Here is a 19,294-nt window from a genome sequence, read left to right on the forward strand (position 1 = left end):
TAATACAGTTATGTAAAGTTTAAAAATAAAATAAAATTAAAAAAAAAAAAAAAAAGGCTGAGGCCAAAATTTAAAGCAGAAAAACCAGTCCATGTGGGAAGAAAGTGCCTGAAAAGAGAATAAGGAAACAGAAGAATTTGGGGTGGCCAAGACTAACTCTTTCATTTTATGCTAATACTTAGATTGGGTTGTTGTGGGTTTACAAGAAGACAAGAATAAGAATTTCTTATTGTGTGGTGACTGGCTTAAAAGTGTTAGAAAAACTGCCAATGGATTCAGCTACTGCTATGGAAAGGGACGGTTGCTAGGGTGATGCTATAAGAATCATAAGGAGACAGGAAACTCAAGGATGAAGACAGGAAATCCACAGGATGCCAAGAGGAAGAAGAAAGGCCCTCTTCCTCCAGTCTCTGTCTATTGCCCCCTATTGGAAAGCCTCAGGCAACCAGCTGGCAAGGGAAAAATATGATTTGTAGAGTCCTGGTTCCAACATCACAAAACACTGTATAGGAAATTGTGTCCGTAGTTAAGAGACAATAGCCTACTGAATGGCACACGTGGTAAGAGTGGAAGCATAAAAATTTGTTGGAAGACTATTGCATAAACCAGAAAAGAGACCGTGGTGGTCTGGACCAGGTAGTGGCTGTGGGTAAGGTGAAAAATGGTTACAATGTTTAAGAGAAGGTTCATCAGCACTGGCAGTGGAGTTAATCAAAAGCAAGGTATGCAAGAAAGAGATAAGCCAAGACAGACTCGAAGGTTTATGAACTGAACGAGTGGAATCTTCTGAACTGAACAACTGAAAATTTTTGTTTTTTCTGACGAAGAAGATGACAGAACCCATGGGTCTTAAAGGGAGGAAAAAAAAGAGTTCTGCACAGATAATTTTAAGTTTGAAATTCATATTCAATATCCAAATAGATCAGCCAAGCTGGGAGTTGGGTATATGAGCCTGGAGATTATAGAATTAGGTCCTGGCTACAGTACAAATTTAGGAGTCATCAGAGTACATATAGTATTTAAAACCATGTAACTGGGAGAAAGCCTATAGAGAATGAACAAACAGTGAAAAAGAAATGTTAGAGGATAGATTCCTGGGCCCCTCCAATGTTTATAGATTTAGAAGATAAGTCAGAAAAAGCTACTAAGAAGCAGTGGCTTTTGAAACAGCATGAAACCAAGAGTGTGAAGCTAAGTGAAGCTAGCTAAGTGAAGGAAGCTTCAGGAAGCTAACTGAAGACGCATTAAGAGGAAGGATCAAATGTGTCACATGGTACTACTAGGAAAAGTAAGATGAGAACTAACAAGTAACAACATGGAATTAAAGAAATAACCCAAGAACATTTCCTGAAGTGGGAGGATATGAGCTTTCAGATTAAAAAGGTCCAGAGTTCTAACATGATAAATGAAAGTAGGCCAATAATAACAAGGCCCATCATTGTGAAATTTCAAAATACTGGGGGTGCTGGAAGACGAGGAGGTAAAGATAAGACCAGCTTGGAGTGCAAGGCGAAACAGAACTCCCGGTCATATACAAAAGTAAGGAATCAGAATGACATCACTTTTCTCAAAAGCAACTCTGGAATCTAGAAAATACTGGAAAAATGCCTTCTAAATGCTAAAAGGACTTCCAAACAAGAAGTAAAATTATAACAATAATGTCAATCAAGTGTGAGAGCAGAATAAAGATAATTTCAGACACTGCTGCTGCTAAGTCACTTCAGTCGTGTCCGACTCTGGGCAACCCCATAGATGGCAGCCCACCAGGCTCCCCCATCCCTGGGATTCTCCAGGCAAGAACACTGGAGTGGGTTGCCATTTCCTTCTCCAATGCATGAAAGTGAAAAGTGAAAGTGAAGTCGCTCAGTCATGTCCGACTCTTAGCGACCCCATGGACTGCAGCCTTCCAGGCTCCTCTGTCCATGGGATTTTCCAGGCAAGAGTACTGGAGTGGGGTGCCATTGCCTTCTCCGAATTTCAGACACACAGGGTCTCAAAACATTTAATTCCCTTGTACCTATTCTTGGTAAGCTATTGGAGACTATGCACCAGCAAACTGAAGAGATAATCCAAGCAAGATGATACAGATTACATGAATTCAGCGATCAATACACGTAAAAGGTGAAGCGAATCTTTAGGATGATAGTAAAGGAAGATTTACAGACACATACATACACATATACAGACACACACGGGAAAATTCTACAGACACACACATACACATATACAGACACACACGGGAAGATTCTAGACTACCAACTTGCATCTAGTAGATTAGAATGATGCTTCCCAAGTGGTGCAGTGGTAAAGAATCCACCTGCCAATGTAGGAGACACAATGTGGGTTCCATCCCTAAGTTGGGAAGATCCCCTGGAGAAGGGCATGGTAACCCACTCCAGTGTTCTTGCCTGAAAAATTCCATGGACTGAGGGGCGTGGGGGGCTTCAGTCCATGGGGTTGCAAAAGAGTTGGACATGGAGCATGCAGCACACACATATTAGAACACATGAAAAGATTCCAGGACTCATTCTTTAAAAAAGCTGAAACTGCTGATACAGCTAAATGTCATTTAAATCAGGGGTCCCCAACCTGAGGCCTGTTAGGAATTGGGCCACACAGCAGGAGGCAAGAGGTGGGTGAGTGAGCAAAGCTTCATCAGTATTTACAGCCACTCCCCACCGTTCGCGCTACTTACTGCCTGAGCTCTGCCTCCTGTCTCCTGTCAGACCAATGGCAGCATAATAAATGAAATGAGCTTGAATTATCCTGAAGCTATCAGCCATCCCTGGTCCATGGAAACATTGTCTTCCATGAAATTGGTCCCTGGTGCCAAAATGGTTGGGGACTGCTGACTTAAACAAATGGTTAAGATTTGGGAAGCTGTACTATAAACAGGTACTTTAAAAAAAAAAAAAAAAGAAGGAATAAGAAGTGGATTAACTCCAGGCAAGAGGGACTGGGATTGTGGAGGGGGAGCGGGGAGGTTTCCTTCTCATCTATTTTCTCTGAAAAGTGGAAAGCAACGTTATCACCTTGAAGAAGCGGGATGAACAGGAGATGCTGGAAGTCTGAGAGAGAAGACAGTATATAATCATCTAGAAGTGGAAGAGTAAATGGACTTGGAAAATGCTGTGGAACTGCCTACCAGTTCTTAGTAGCACATAGGAAAGCTGGTTTCTTTGGACTGATAATTACCGCTAATGGAAGGTGAGAGCAGTAAAAAAGAGAAACTACTCCAATATGAGAAAAAAGGACACTAAGCAGAGAGTGTGGCTCACAAGCCTGAGTGGTCACAAAGAAGAGCAGAAGTCAGCTCCAGTGGAGAAACGGCAGGAGTGGTCCAGAAGAGGAGGTACCCTGGGGAAGAGTATTTTCACAACAGTGCACATTGAACTAGAAGGTGATGACAAGGGCCTTCTCTGAAGGAAAGCAATTGGAGGCATTTAAAGAAGATCTCAGTTAAAATATCACAAGATAATCTGGCTGTGAGAATTGATTGTAAAAAGGTGAATCATAATAGAAGAAGAGAACCCAGTGAGGGGTAATCACAATTTATCCTGAAAATGAGTAATCAATTTCCTTTTGTGCAGGTGGGAAATACTTGCTGCTGTTGTTTAGTTGCTAAGTCACGTCCAGCTCTTTTGTGACTCCATGGACTGTAAGCCCATCAGGCTCCTCTGTCCATGGGATTTCCCAGGCAAGGAATACTGGAGTGGGTTGCCATTTCCTTCTCCCTGGGATCTTCCCAACCCAGGGATGGAACCCAAGTCTCCTGCATTCGCAGGCCGATTCTTTTACTGCTGAACCACAGGTGAAGCCTGGGAAACACTTAGGGGTGAGTTTAAAGCTATAAAGAATAAAAGCAAGTATTTAGTGAAGGGGTGCTTCTCTTTGAAACAGCCCCCAACAAAACAACTTGAAATAGGAGAGATGGTAAATTCAGCCTTAATACAAAAGTTTTCTGTATTAACTTGCAGTGGCCAGGGTCTTTTTCTTTCTGACTCTTCATGTCTCAGTAGTAATCCCGTGGTTTCTTCTGTTTTTCTTTTTTTTTAACATTTATCGAGATTGTGTTCTTTCTTTCTTTCCTGCTGCTATCAGAATCTTACTACTACAGTATTTTTGCTGTTGTTCAGCTACTCACTCATGTCCAACTCTTTGCAACCCCATGGACTGCAGCATGCCAGGCTTTCCTGTCCTTCGTATCTCTCAGGGTTTGCCCAAATTCATGTCCATTGAATTGATGATGCCATCCAACCATCTCATCCTCTGTTACCTCCTTCTCCCACTGCCCTCAATCTTTCCCAGCATCAAGGGTCTTGTCCAATAAGTCAACTCTTCCCATCAGGTGGTCAAAGTATCGGAGCTTCAGCTTCAGCATTAGTCATTCCAATGACTATTCATGGTTGATCTCCTTTAAGACTGACTGGTTTGATCTCTTTGGAGTCCAAGGGACTCTCAAGAGTCTTCTCCAACACCACAGTTGAAAAGCATCAATTCTTCGGCACTCAACTTTCTTTACGGTCCAACTCCCACACCTATACATGACCACTGGAAAAACCATAGCTTTGACTAGATGGACCTTTGTCGGCAAAATAATGTCTCTACTTTTTAATACGCTGTCTAGGTTCGAGAGATCCCCTGGAGAAGGAAATGGCAACCTACTCCAGTACCCTTGCCTGAAAAACCCCATGGACGGATGAGCCTGGTAGGCTACAGTCCATGGGGTCACAAAGAGTTGGACACAACTGAGTGGCTTCACTCACTCACTCTAGGTTTGTCATAGCTTTTCTTCCAAGGAGAAAGGATCTTTTAATTTCTTGGCTGCAGTATGTAGTATTACAAATGCATAAATCACTTTTTTTAATGTCCTCAGGAGTTTCACCCAATTGTTTCCTAATCAAAAATTCTCCCTTTCCCTTTTAAATGGTAAACTCCTTCCTAGCCTCTTGGAGTTTTCTATTCCCTCATCTCCCAGAGATAACAATTAAATATAAGCTGTGATAGCAACTATAAACCCCTAGGTGATAGTTCTCCAACTACTCTCCAGGAAAAGAAAGGAGTCCAAAGTCCTAGGTTCAAGCCAATTCGACACAATATTTGATTGAAGCCAATCTCTTCACTTGCCTGTCATTGAAAAATCAGGATAATGCTAATACTTGTCTTACCAGCCTCTCCATGGGTCAGTCCTATATACCTAATGGTTATGCAATGGTTAGTGTTTCTTTCTGGTATGGGTCACTCTTCCTCCATTTATTCTTTCCTTCTACCTAATAATTTTTATTTCTCAGTAATTAGCAGGTATTATTTATATAAAAGAAATAGTATTTCATCAGATCTGAGATGTTATTATAGTATTTAACAATAATACACACAAAAAAGAATACTGCAATGAAACTACAACTCAATGATTCTACAACAGTGCTACAGATAGCCCTGCACTAGCCTCTTTTTTTTTTTTTTAAATCTTTTAGGCATGCAGCAGGTGGGGTCTTAGCACCCTGATCAGGGATCAAACCTGTACCCGCTGCATTGGCAGCATGGAGTCTTAACCACTGGACCACCAGAGAAGTTGCCACTAGCCGAACTTCCTCACTTAGACATTTCCTTGATCCATTCTAAGAAACTGGGGAGCCCAGCGGGCTACAGTCCATAGGGTTGCAAAGAGTTGGACACAATTGAGCACACACAGGCAACACAAAAAGGAACCAGCAATTTTTCCTACTTTCACTTTGCACTGTTTGACATTTGATACGGAGACAATCATTTTGCACCCATCTTTGTAACTATTTATAATACAGTTTCATCTACTTGTGGGTATTTTCTTCCTTTGCTTCATTTTGCGGCCTTACAAGAAAATATAGAGTTGCTTTCAGCATTTCTCTGAAATAACTTGTTTATAAATCAAATTGGCAACTCATTGCTGTTTCCATGCCTTCCTTTATACACAATAGACACTCCAACATTTTGGTTATATTTTAAATGTCAACCAAACTTAACATGCAGGACCCACAATGCACAAACCCTACTTAGGCAGTGTCAACTCTGCCTCAGCTTCTAACTGGTCACCAGAGACTGTAAAAGGCAGCTCAGTTTCACTAATGGTATAATATGAAATTGGACTCCTCTGATCAATTATTTTATCTTGTGTGTATCCCTTTTTTTTCACCCTTCCCTTCATTAGTACTTGCAGTGTGTGTGTGTGTGTGTGTGTGTGTATGTGCACGCATGCACGTTAGGAGCTCAGTTGTATATGACTCTCTGCAACCCCATGGACTATAGCCCCACCAGGCTCCTCTGTCCATAGAATTCTTCAGGCAAGAATCCTGGAGTGGCTTGCCATTCCCTTCTTTAGAGGATCTTCCGAACCCAGGGTTTGTGTCTCCTGCATTGCAGGTGGATTCTTTACTGTCTGAGCCACCAAGGATCATATTTATCAAATATGTTCTCTCTCTCACAAGTGTACATTCCTCCCACGTCAATAATTTACATCATGACTCTGATCCTTAAGATGCCTGTTCTCATGGGCTGTGGTTGTGTGTGCAGGTGTGAGTCATACAGAGATCAGATATGAGAGCATATCCAGACACCGTTTAAGTTAAAATGCATATCACAATTTATAGGGTCAATCAAAGAATAGACTTCTTATTTTTTAAAAGTTCTACTAAACAAATGAAAGCAATTTAGTAATAAAAACTTACAGAGGCATGTTCTTATAATTCAACATGTTGCAAGTAAATATAAACTTAGTAACTCTGCTGGGTCAACCCCTTAAGGTTTCTCACTGAAGTGTAACCTACTCTCAGTGGACCTGCATGAAAGCATCATGAGAATTTAGGTTACTTCAATATTTATTTACTCATTAAGTACTAATTATTCTTTTTACAGTTACATTTGATCTGACCAGCTACTTAATTCTGAGGATCAGAACTTCATAGATGGAAAGAATGCTGCAGTCCATGGGGTTACGAAAAGTTGGACACGACTTAGCGACTGAACAACAACAACAAGAGGGAAAGAGAAAGAGAAGAAACAAATGGACATTGATGTGATAACTACTCCATGTCAGGAGCTGGGTTCTTATTGCCAGGCTCACTTCTGCTGCTCCTGGTACAATGTTCCCCAAAAAGATGCATAGAATGTTCTAACATTCGGAATTTGGTATATAAAATTTGGGGATCAAGTCAATCCCACTTAGATCTGGAAAAGCAGGAACACACACACACACACACAAAGAAAATCAGGGCTTCATTCTATTGTTTGTTCCTCTATTGTTGGAGGAGCTACTATATCATCAAAATGAGTTAATATTAGGAGATAATGTAAAACAACTAGGCTTTCTTTTTAAAGATTTTTTCCTATTATAAACCTTTGCAGCAAAATCAGAAAATGTTGATTTATCTCCTTAGGCATGTAATTTTATATAATTGAAGCAATGCATTTATATATTTATTTTTCACTTAAATAAGCATTTTACCATTTGCTAAAATTATTCATGAACATTATTCCATAACATCACTGCATAATATTCCATCAACATGGACACAAGTTACAAAACTATTGGTATATTTTTGGATATCTAAAGAGTGCAACTATTTTCAAATTACTTACAACATGATATATGTGCTTGCACACACTAGAGATTTTTCTCTTTGTTTTTAGGATAGATTTGTAGAAAAATGATAAAATGTCTAAGTAATTTTTGTCAACTTTTCAGAGAATTGATTTTAGCTTTTTGGATCCCCTTTGTTGTACTTTTGTTTTCAAGTTATTCTTTTTTGGGTTTCTGTTATTGTTGCTGCTCCTTCTTTCAACTCTTTGGAGATCCTGGGACTTGAAACTGATGCTGTGATGAAGTAAGTCTTGGTACTCTTCATGGAGGAGTTAAGTTTATTCTGAATGGTCGAGGGATATGAATTGTTGTGACATAAGGCAGACAGTAGCAGATTACATTGTCCAAAGATGATTTAGCATACACAAGGATTCCCTTGTGGCTCAGCTGGTAAAGAATCTGCCTGCAATGCAGGATACTTGGGTTCGATCCCCGGGTTGGGAACATTCTCAGGAGAAGGCCATGGCAACCTACTCCAGTATTCTTGCCTGGAGAATCCCCACGGACTGTAGCCTTCCAGGTTCCTCTGCCCATGGGGTCACAAAGAGTCAGACATGACTGAGTGGCTAAGCACAGCAGCATACATATTCTTTTTTGGGGGGAGGGGGCTGCACTGGGTCTTCGTTGCCACACATGGGCTTTCTCTAGTTGCAGTGCGTGAGTTTCTCATTGCAGTGGCTTCTCTTGTTGAGGAGCACAGGGGCTAGAGCACAGGCTCAGTAGTTCCAGCAAAAGGTCTTAGTTGTTCCACGCAGAATGTGGGATCCTACCAGACCTGAGCATGCCCTGCTTTGGCAGACAGACCCCACCACTGGACCACGAAGGAAGTCATATTCTTTTAACAATGTGACTTTGGCACTTCTCCTAATATCAGGAGGATCTGTGCCAGGACTCTTCTGCCTCAACCCTGGATGGGTCTTTGTGGTTGCCTCAACCTAAAAAGTGTGATGGAACTGACCTATACGTCATTCCAATGTGAGGTCATAAAAACACCATGACTTCTGCCTGCCATGTTCTTTCTGGATACTAGCTTTGGTGGAAGCCCACTACCATATAAACAGTGCAACTATCCTGAGTGAGCATGCTGTGAGTGACCACAAAGAGATTCCTGAGACCACAAGGAGAAAGAGAGATGCCCAGCCTATCCCAGCTGCTCCAATTCTTCACCATTTCAACTCCAGCCACCCTCTGAAGTTGATTTGATGCATCAGATCTCCTGAGCCTGGTCCTTCCTGAATTCCTGACCCACAGAAACTGTGAAAGACAATAAAACAACTGTTGTTTAAGCCATGGAGAATTACTTGCTATTGAGCAACAAAAACTGAAACAAGAGTTAAAAAAAACATCAATCTCTCCTCAATTTAAGTGATGCTATTTTCCAGTACAGTCATCCCTTGGTTCCAGGACCCAGTCCATGGATGCTCACATCCCTTAAACTAGGCTCTCCATATCTGTGGCTTCTACATATCATATGTAAAGATAACATATAATTATTACTTCATGCAGGTGAGGTTTGTTTAGATCTGTTTATATGTTTACCAACTTCTTTGCATCTCAAATTTTCCTTCTGAAGTAACATTCCTTTTTCCTGAGATACAATCTTTAGAATTTCTTTCAGTGAAGGTTTGCTTCAGCACTTGGAAGATCTTGTCCCACTGTCTTCTGACTTCCATTGACTGTTGGAAGAAGTCTGTTTTTAGTCTAATCATTCTTTTGCAGATAATGTCTTTTTTCCTCTAGCTGCTTTTAAAAGCTTCTTATTATCTTTAGTTCAATTTTACTGAATTGCATTTTTAATTTTAATTTTAATTTCACCCATGTTTGATACCTTGCTTTCTCTATTTACGGAGTATATTATTCTTTAATTCTGAAGATGTCTCAGCCATTGAAAGTAGTGAAAGTGTTAGTTGCTTAGTCATGTCCAACTCTTTGAGACCCCATGACTGTAGATGGCCAGACTCTTCTGTCCGTGGAATTCTCCAGACAAGAATATTGGAATGGATAGTCATTCGCTTCTCCAGGGGATCTTCCTGATCCAGAGATTGAATTCCGGTCTCTTGCATTGCACCTCTATTTTATAATTCCACAATTCCATTTAAATAAAGATTGGATTTTAGGCCTTCTCATTCCATCCTCCTTGGTGGCTTAGATGGTAGAGTCTGCCTATGATGCAGGAGACCACGGTTCAATCCCTGGGTCAGGAAGATACCCTAGAAAAGGAAATGGCAACCCACTACAGTATGCTTGCCTGGAAAATCCCAGGGATGGAGGAGCCTGGCAGGCTGCAGTCCATGGGGTCCCAAATAGTTGGAGATGACTGAGCAACTTCTATTTAATCATCCAAGTTTCTTTGTCTTATCTTCATATTTTCTAGCAAATCTAGCATATTTTCTAGCATATCTCGTATCCAGCAAATTATCTGCTCTATCTCCCAGTTCACTGATACTCTCTTCAGGTATGTCTAATCTGATGTCTGTTCATCTCAACAATTATATTTTCATTTCTAAAATTCCTATTTGGTTTTTTTAAAGCTATCTATGTACTTTTCATGTTTTACTACTGACTTTTAACTCATTTTTTTTTCTATAAGAATTTCATACTTAGTAATATATTGCATCGGAAAATTTCAGTAAGTTCTCAGGCATGTTTATCCACAATTTTTATTTATTTATTTTTTAATCTCTGAGGACTCTCAATATTGCTAATTTCAATGTTTTCTTAACAGCTTATGTCTGTTTGAAACCCCATACAGATCTACACCCTTTCAGAGGTGTTTCTTCTCTGTCTTCTGTTTGTTCTCTGTAGTTCCAGTTTTAGCATCTGTCTTTTAAATTCCCTTACATCATGGCAGATGTTAAGACAGAATGGCTATCAGTGACTGCCAAAACTTGGTGCAAACACTGATAAGTTGCTCTAAGTTTGGAGAGAAAAGGAAAAAGAAGTCAGCTGACAGAAGAGACGAGGACATTTTAGGAACACAGTCTGGGGCATGAGTCATATAAAATATTAAACAGAAGTTGCTATAACCTTTTCTGGACCCAAGTCATTTTCCTCAAAGCTCAAATTATTTTTTAAAAAGTACTTCAATAAAACAAATAATTGTTCTCCCAGATAATATCTCCATAATCCCAACTGCTTTGAGTAAAATTAGAGGTGATAACCATTGGATCCCATGGACTGTAGACCTCCAGACTCCTCTGTCCACGGGATTCTCCAGGCAAGAATATTGGAGTGGGTTGTCATTCTCTTCTCCAAAGGATCTTCCTGGCCCAGGGATCAAACCTGCATCTCCTGCATTGGCAGGCAGATTTTTTTACCATTGAGCCACCAGGGAAGCCCATATATATTTGCTGAGATCTCAAAAGCAAAGATAAACAATTAGTGACCCCAAGCTGTTCACCCTGATACTACTGTCTCTATTATGCCTACATGGAAACACACAAACAGAACATTGCTGCTCTTTTTTGTGGCTGCAAATAATAACTTCCCAAGTTGAAGTCTCAAAGTTCAAAAGTGAATTCTTAATATCATAATAAAGCAATCAATTAAGTTCCAGTTTTTATTTGTTTAACCATCATTGGCCCAAATATGTATTGACCTTCTGTTATGGGCAAAATGGCTGAGTTTTCAATTCTATTCAGAAACTGAGAAACAAGCTTTGAGAACTATAATCTCTCCTTTTATATCATGTTAGGATAAAATGACTCAGTTTAGGCCAGTGAATTTTAAACCGATTAAGAGTAATGGAAACCTTCAAAAAGCTGATAAATAATATATAATACATACACATAAATTGTTAAAATAAACTTCAAAAGGTGTTCAGAGATCCCCTTAAGCCCCTTATGGACACTTAGACCACAGAATATCTCTTAATTGGGAGTAACTTCAGGGTATAAGTTGTCCATCTTCTTCACCTCTGTATATTCTGTCCCAGAGTAGATTTCAAACTATATTTGTCGAATGAACACCTCTGCAACTCTGTTCCTGTAAAGCTCCCATATTAACACCCCCTCCCCGCCATGAATTTTTAAACCTCAACCTCTACATACATGTTTTTTGAAAACATTTACTCAAGACTAATCTGATGGTCTAAACAGCTATTTTCCAAACTCCACTTTCATAATTTTCCCTTTTCCACTTCACAAAAGAAAGACATATCTCCTATTATCTCAAATATTATGATGATGCATTGTCCCAGAGTGCAAACACCAGCTGGTCACCCAGGAAAGAAATATTGGTAAGGTACATAGCTTCTGAAAGAGTGTCCTCTGAGAAAAGGCAAAAAGATCTTTATAAGAAATAGAAAGAGGCTGTGCCTTATTTTATCTGGGGGACAATTTTTGGCAATTTCTATAACCTTATTTATATGTTGAATAATTAGAATTCAGAAGGGAGGTTAAATGCTAACCTTGTAACCATATAAGGTGTTATATGTTAACACTTAACTGAATAGAAGGTAGTCAGTTTTTTTTTCTGACAGAAAGCCAACTCAACTTAATGAATCAATTTGACAAAGAGCTTTGGCTTTGCTCTAAGGACATGTAGCATACAAAAAGTTAAATCCACACTGCACTTCGGAGATTTTGTAACCATATATTTAAACATGCACAATGCAGCATGGTCTAAAAGTACATACTTGGCAACAATTTAACTTTATGCCAAAAATATTAGGTAACTTTTAAAAGATGAAGGAAATACTATTGGATTTAAAAAATTATATTTTAAAAATATTATTTATTTTTAATTGGAGGATGATTGCTTTACAATATTAATGCTATATTAATGCTGTTTCTGCTATGTATCAACATGAATCAACCATAGATATATGTAATACACCCTCCCTCTTGAACCTCTCTTAGTTCTTTTAAAGAGTATTTGACAAAAATGTTTGCAGACCAATGGGTTAGAGCTGGTATATGTTAATGAAGAGCAAATTCATGAAGAGATCCTTACTGCCTCTACCTGCAAGACCCAGCAAAGGAAAGAAGATGATGACAGCAATGGGTCTAAAAATCCAACAGACCCTGCTGCCACATTAGAATAACCTCACCTCTCCTAGGCCACTAAGGTGCAGTCCAGAGGGCGACTGCAACTGCAGAGCCCTTTCTAATCTGTGTCCCAGACACCTTGACTAATCCCTGCATTCTGGGTGCTGTCAAAAGGAGTTCACTTTCTACCCATTGAACAACAATTTGTTAACAGATTTCACGTTAAGTGTTATTATTTTTACCACACACTCAAAAAAATAAAAAAAAGGACACAAGGAAATTTTAGGAGGTGATGGCTATGTTTATTACCTTAATGATGGTGATAGTATCATGGATGTTTGCATATGCCCAGGCTCATCAAACTGTACACAATAAACATATGCAGTTTTGGGGGTATATAAATTGTGCCTCAATAAAGCTGTTTTTTAAAAATAAGAATGTATGCTGGACAAGATATCCTGACAAAGGCTATAGCAGAGCTCCTTCTTACTGAGTGAAAATTTCTATTAAAAAACGTGTATTTATTTATTTGGCTGTGCTGGGTCTTAGCTGGGTCACGGGGGATCTTCCATCCTGGTTGTGGCATGCAAGATCTTTGGTTGCAGCATGCAAACTCTTAGTCGCGGCATATAGGATCTTAGTTCCCTGAGAAGGAATTGAACTCGGTACCGACAGTGAAGGTGCCAACTCCCAGCCACTGGACCATCGAGGAATGCCTATTGGCTAATTGTTAAGTATATAAAATTCTCTAATATTATTGTAAGTGGTATGTTTTTCCTTATTTCACAAAATGCAATTGCTGTATGCATTTTGATTTTGTCTTCAAAAACCTTGCAACATTGAATACATTTTGTTCAATGAAAACTTTCACTCCCTTTTCCAAAAGGACATCACTTGTGAAAACTCAATTGTCTCCTTGCGCAATATATGGCTCATCTGGAAAGATCAGGTGTGCAATGGTCACTGGTTAAGAGTGACTTTGGATTGAGACAAGTCTGGGTGAGGTCCCAGACTGATGAGTAGCAGCTGTGAACGTGAGCAGATGACAAAATTTACATCTTGTTTTCCGTAAAAGCACACATTAAGATACTTCCTTATTAGGATTATTCTGAGGATTAAATGAAGCAAAGCACATAAAGAACACAGAACCTGGCATGCCAAAACACTGACTAAATGTTGACCCGAAACTAATCGTAACGGCTCTTGCTTGCCTGGTATTAATTATTTATATTAAATTTTTTCCTTTTAAACAGTTAATTATTGTGTTTAAAGGAAAGAAATACTTTACTTTCTCCTGCTGTAGTTAAAACATTTCTCAAAATCACCATCTCAATCTCTCATCTTGCTCTACGTCTTGTTCTAGATAAATACTCTTTTTCACATGCTGTTAAAAATCTTATCACCAATTCCACATATTCAGGTAGAAAAATAGAATATTTTACCCTTCAATATAATGAACTGAATGTTTCATTCCCCTTCATAAGAACATTTATTTGTTCTTAAAAGTGATTTTATTTCCTACTCAAAATGAGAGTTAAAGTATTATACTGCAGTTATACAAGACACTACCATTGGGGTAAACTGGTTGAAGAGTATAAAGGACTTGCCTACATATTTTTTGTTTGTTTTACAACTTCTTGTGAATCTGAAATTATTTTTAAAAATTTAAATAAGCAAAGAAAAATAATTCTGCAAGTATTCTCTTGATCTTTTGCTCATTCTCTTGTATCTGATATGAATCCTTCTCAATTTTCCCAGAACCTCAATCCACTTAATTGAATTAAAGAGACATCACCATCATCACTGGTGATTTTCTAATATTTTGCTGATCAGACCTCTCATTCCCCTCAAAAATAAAATAACCACAGAAAACCAAGACTGAGTGAGGGTCAGTAACTAAACTATAAAATAGAAATGTTTCATTTTCTTACTCTTACTAATTCCTTGCTATACAACATTAGCTATGTCAACAAACAAATCACACTAAAAATAATACAGAGCACTAATTTGGGGAAATTCAGTTAAGTTACTAACTCATAAATTTGACTGGCACTTTTGGTTTTCAGTGATATTTTTAAAACCAACTATTTATTATGAAAATAATACATCTATATACACCACCAACAAAAAGGCGTATCATATAAAAATGAACAGAAAATTAAAGTATAAATTTTAGAAAATGTCAAATCACCCATGTAGCATTAAATCCAAAAAAATAGGAGGAATAATCTGCATATAGAAAGAACAAAAACACAAAAGTTGTCTTGATGATAACTAAGAGGACATTATAGCCATAAAAAATGCTACGGAAAAATAATTTGGCCCATGAAAAACAAAAACACAATTAAAAAATGGAAGTAGTAGACTACATAGCAGAATGAACACAACTACAGTACTTGGGACATAATACACACACACACACACACACACACACACGTATACACACACAAAGCTACACAGTACAAGGAAAGAGCTACAAATAATGGTAATACGCCTAGAAGTTCTAATATCCACCTAATAGGAGGACTAGAAAGAGAGAGCAAACATAATGGAGAAGAAGACATTATCAGGCATCTGAAAGAATGCTCACAAACACGAAAAACAATACTAATGATAACTAACATTTATATATTGCTTACATATAGCAGGCATAAATAAGCATATATAATATATTGATACAGATATACCCACATACTTACCATATACATATATACATAGTTTAATTCATTATATCTATTATGTAAGAATTACTATCCTTGCTTTATAGATGAGAAAACTGAAGGAGAAACTGTTAAGTAACTCCGTCAGGCTCACACAGCTGTGAGTGGGTGAGAGGGAAATGCAACCTGAATCGTCACGCTTTAGTGGACAGACTCCTAACCACTACATCCCACGTCTTCCAACTCAAAGGAACTCCATTAGTGCGTCAAGCAACATTAATTAAAAAAGACCCACTCTAAGATAAAACATGTCTTGGTAAACTTTCTGAATTTCAATGAGATAAGGAAATGTATAAAAACTTTAGTGGAGGAGATAAAGATTTCCCTCAAACAAAAAATGAATAAATTTCTATTAGGTTTCTGACTGGCAACTTTGAGTGAAATGAAACAGTACACTCAAAGTTCTGAAGAATCTAAGAAATACCTGAAAAAAGTTCACCTCATGTTAATTATAGTTATCTACAAATGGTGAGGTTTGGGGTAAATTTTTTGTTACCATCTTTTTCTTATTTTTCTCTTTTAATTTTTTATAATGATCATATATTTTTATTGAGAAAATTAAGATCATTGTTATAAAAATAAAGATATTCAAATGGATTAAATTTCTTAATATAAAAGTGAAACTATAAATGCACTAAAATACTAGCAATAATTAATAAATTAAAAAATATTAGGATAATATTTTCTCATTGAAGTGGATGTGGTAAGGAAGACTCTCTACAGAAAAATTTTTTAAAGAAAAAGACTAATAAATTTCACTGTATAGAAATGTTGAATTCTGACAGAACATAAGCTAAACAATATGTGTCAGGTTAGAAGAAAACATTAATATTTGCTATATACATAATATAAACCGTTTGTATAAATCAACAGGAAAATAGTTTTTAAAAAGAAAAAAGCACAAAATTAGCAAAAAATACAGGTAATTTACAGAATAAAAAATACAGAGTCAACACCCACTCAGCTTTCTTGTATTCAGAAAACAACGCATATGAAGTAAAAAATCATGTATCATTTTTAACTCAACAAACCAACAAGAAAAGATGAATAGCACATAATGTTTTCAATACTGGGAAACAGGCAGTCTGATGCATTATCGAAGAGGAATTAAATGGTACATTCTGGAAGTGTAATTTCATGGTATCTGTCAAATTAAAAGTTGTTTGGTTGTGTTTCTGAACATCTATTTTATGGGAATACTTACTTCAGAACCGAAACAAGGAGCGCAGCATTGTTTACCAAGTGACACTCAAGTGCTATTCACTCGGATAAGACTTCCTTAGGTGACAAGTGCCTGCACCCAGACTGTCTGGATATTTTACCCTTAATTGCTGGTGTACATGAAACAGCGTAAAGGTGATGCTCAAGTCTTCTTTTCACAGAGATCAAGAATCTCCACATGAGCAGTCCTTGGAAAAACAGCTCACGGCTCACCGCTGGGCTTCATCAGATAGAGACTGACCCCCAAAAGCTCCCACAGCAGCTGCCAAGATTTCTGGAATCGATACTAGAGCAGGAATTTCCCATCTCTTCCCCCAAATCTGACTGGATATCATTTGATGTACTATATTGTATTATCATATAATCACACATTCTTGTACACTCTCACAATATTGCTATTTTCATGCATGCAGATGCAGCAAAGTGGTCATTTCTTTGTCTTTAATAAAACTGATCTGATTTCAGTTCACAAATCAATGCCAATCAATGAGTTGGGACTGAAGCCAACAAGTTGGAAAGTAGTAGTAATGAGTAAACATGATATATTATTACTTCTTTGAGCAAAAACGGTGGATTCGCATGTTATTTTTTACCATCTCTAAAGGCAAAAAACAGAAACCCAGCAGAAGCATGAAACAGTGTTTGGATTCCCTTAATCCTGCCTAGTTTATTTACAATTCCCTCCTTCATCCTTCCTGCCTGTCCAGATGGTTTTTGTCTTTGTTTCCCAAGCTGATTTATGTTCACTGTCTTTAAGATGTTAAATATCCTGAAAGCCTTCTTTCTAATTCCTCACAAGCAGAAATCATAAATTCTTACCTTTGTCGAATTATGCTGGGGTTAGCTGTCACTAAATGACTTTTGGATCCAACATCCTTAGTGTATTCACTTGACAAAGGAGGAAGATTGCATCTAGAAAAACAAAAACAAGCACTTCAGAATGATTTACATACTTTTAAAACAAGTCAACTATCATGGCAAATAGGAATTTACTAAGTCTAGCTCAATTCACAAATAAATGATTTTTGTCACCTCTTCCTTTTAATAGATGTTAGAGGACTATTACAGAATCTTCAGAATGTTGTCATAAAAACTATTTCTGTGTTAGAAGAAAGAAAATGTCAGCGAGAGAGGTAAGGAATCTACTAAAGGAAAGATACAACTAGAGTGAATTTATTCCATTCAAAATATTTTTGAGGTGAGAAGTCAGGGTGCATTAGACTTGAAATGAGCATTTAGGGGTGTGGCCCCTGGGCAGTGGTCCCCAACCTTTTTGGGTCCAGGGCTGATTTTCATGGAAGACAACTTTCTCACGAACTGGGTGGGAGGGAGGGTCTCAAGATGATTCAAGCACATTACACTTTGTGCACTTTATTTCTATTATTATTACATCAGCTTTACCTCAGATCATGAGGCATTAGATCCCAGAGGGTGGGGATCCCTGTGCTAGAAGATACAGGACCTACAGTCCTCTCTGTGGATACCAACAAGCCTCAAGAGAAACGGAAGAATTGCATTTGCTTGTGTTTCTCATTCTTTTCCCGAATTCTAAATTATGAGTACATTTGAGGCAAACTCTGCCACCTAAATCAGTGCATGCATGACCAACGTATGGTTGACTTCCAGTGAAAATGTTTTGTCATTCAAAAAAATGCAGTGATTCTCCACCATCCCAGTCTAAACAAGGGAAAGAGTGCAGGTGACAGAAATAGCCCCTCCTCCCTCCCACACACAACACCCTGCCCTGGGTGCTCTCCTTGACTGCAATGTCTTATGAATGCTTACAATGGAAAATGCTGCAACTGCAAATCCAATCTCATGGTTTTCTACTAGCGGGCTGTTACCCAAGTTATGACATCTGCCTCAGTTTCCCCATTACAAAATGAAGATAATGACTTTTCCTTCAATAAGCTGGGTGTAAGGATTAAAGTAAGAAATGTATGAAAAAGTCCCTACCTTGATGCCTCACACATAGCAAAAGCTCAAAAATATTCCATATCAGAAACATCATATCTTGGTAACTCAGTTTGTCACTCCATCATGTCTGACTCTTTGCAACCCCATGGGCTGTAGCCTGCCAGGCTCCCCCATCCATGAAATTCTCTAGGCAACAATACTGGAGTGTGTAGCCATTACCTCCTCCAGGGTACCTTCCCAACCCAAGGATGGAACTCGAGTCTCCTGCACTGTAGGCAGGCAGATTCCTTATCACTGAGCCACCAGGGAGGCCCCAAAAATACTGGAGTGGGTTGCCATGATCAAATAAATATAACTAAATACATATTTATTATTTATGACCACCCCAAATAAGTCTATAGCTTCCACTGGATTTTTCTTTTATTACTGAGTACTGATTTCTCCTCTCTAGCCATATCTCTAAGTTGACTCCAACCATCAGAGCACCTCTAACTTTGTATTATTTCAGCCAAGTAAAGAATCATTTATTTGTTGTTAGAGATCTTACAAATATCAAGGCCTCAGCCATTTCCCAACTATTAAAATTTCCTGGACAAATTTTCTCCAGGACATGGGGGTGTCCAGAATCGACTCAGCTGATTAGCACAAGTTCCTTGATGTTTTCTTGTATTTACCCCCGTGACTCCCACCACATCAGGGCATCTGAGGTAGAAATTTGTCTCACTTGATTGGGAATCTTCCTTTCATCTGCTCTTTGGTAATAAGATCCTGATTCTTCTGACAGCTCCCCACAGAGTAATGAGTCAGCCAGTTGGTGACTTTCGCTGAGTGCCCAT

The 19,294-nt window shown here is 38.3% G+C and overlaps 1 protein-coding gene across 1 annotated transcript in view; it reads right to left on the reverse strand.

The window, feature by feature from the left end:
• Nucleotides 1-19,294, reverse strand: part of ST8SIA1 (ST8 alpha-N-acetyl-neuraminide alpha-2,8-sialyltransferase 1) — a 171,231-nt gene that overhangs the window by 43,198 nt on the left and 108,739 nt on the right. The window contains exon 4 of the mRNA XM_055571771.1: nt 17,361-17,453. Coding sequence (XP_055427746.1) covers nt 17,361-17,453 — 93 coding nt within the window. The remainder of the gene's footprint in view (nt 1-17,360; nt 17,454-19,294) is intronic.

This window comes from Bubalus kerabau, chromosome 1 (assembly GCF_029407905.1).
Source record: "Bubalus kerabau isolate K-KA32 ecotype Philippines breed swamp buffalo chromosome 1, PCC_UOA_SB_1v2, whole genome shotgun sequence".
Classification (NCBI taxonomy): Eukaryota; Metazoa; Chordata; class Mammalia; order Artiodactyla; family Bovidae; genus Bubalus; species Bubalus kerabau.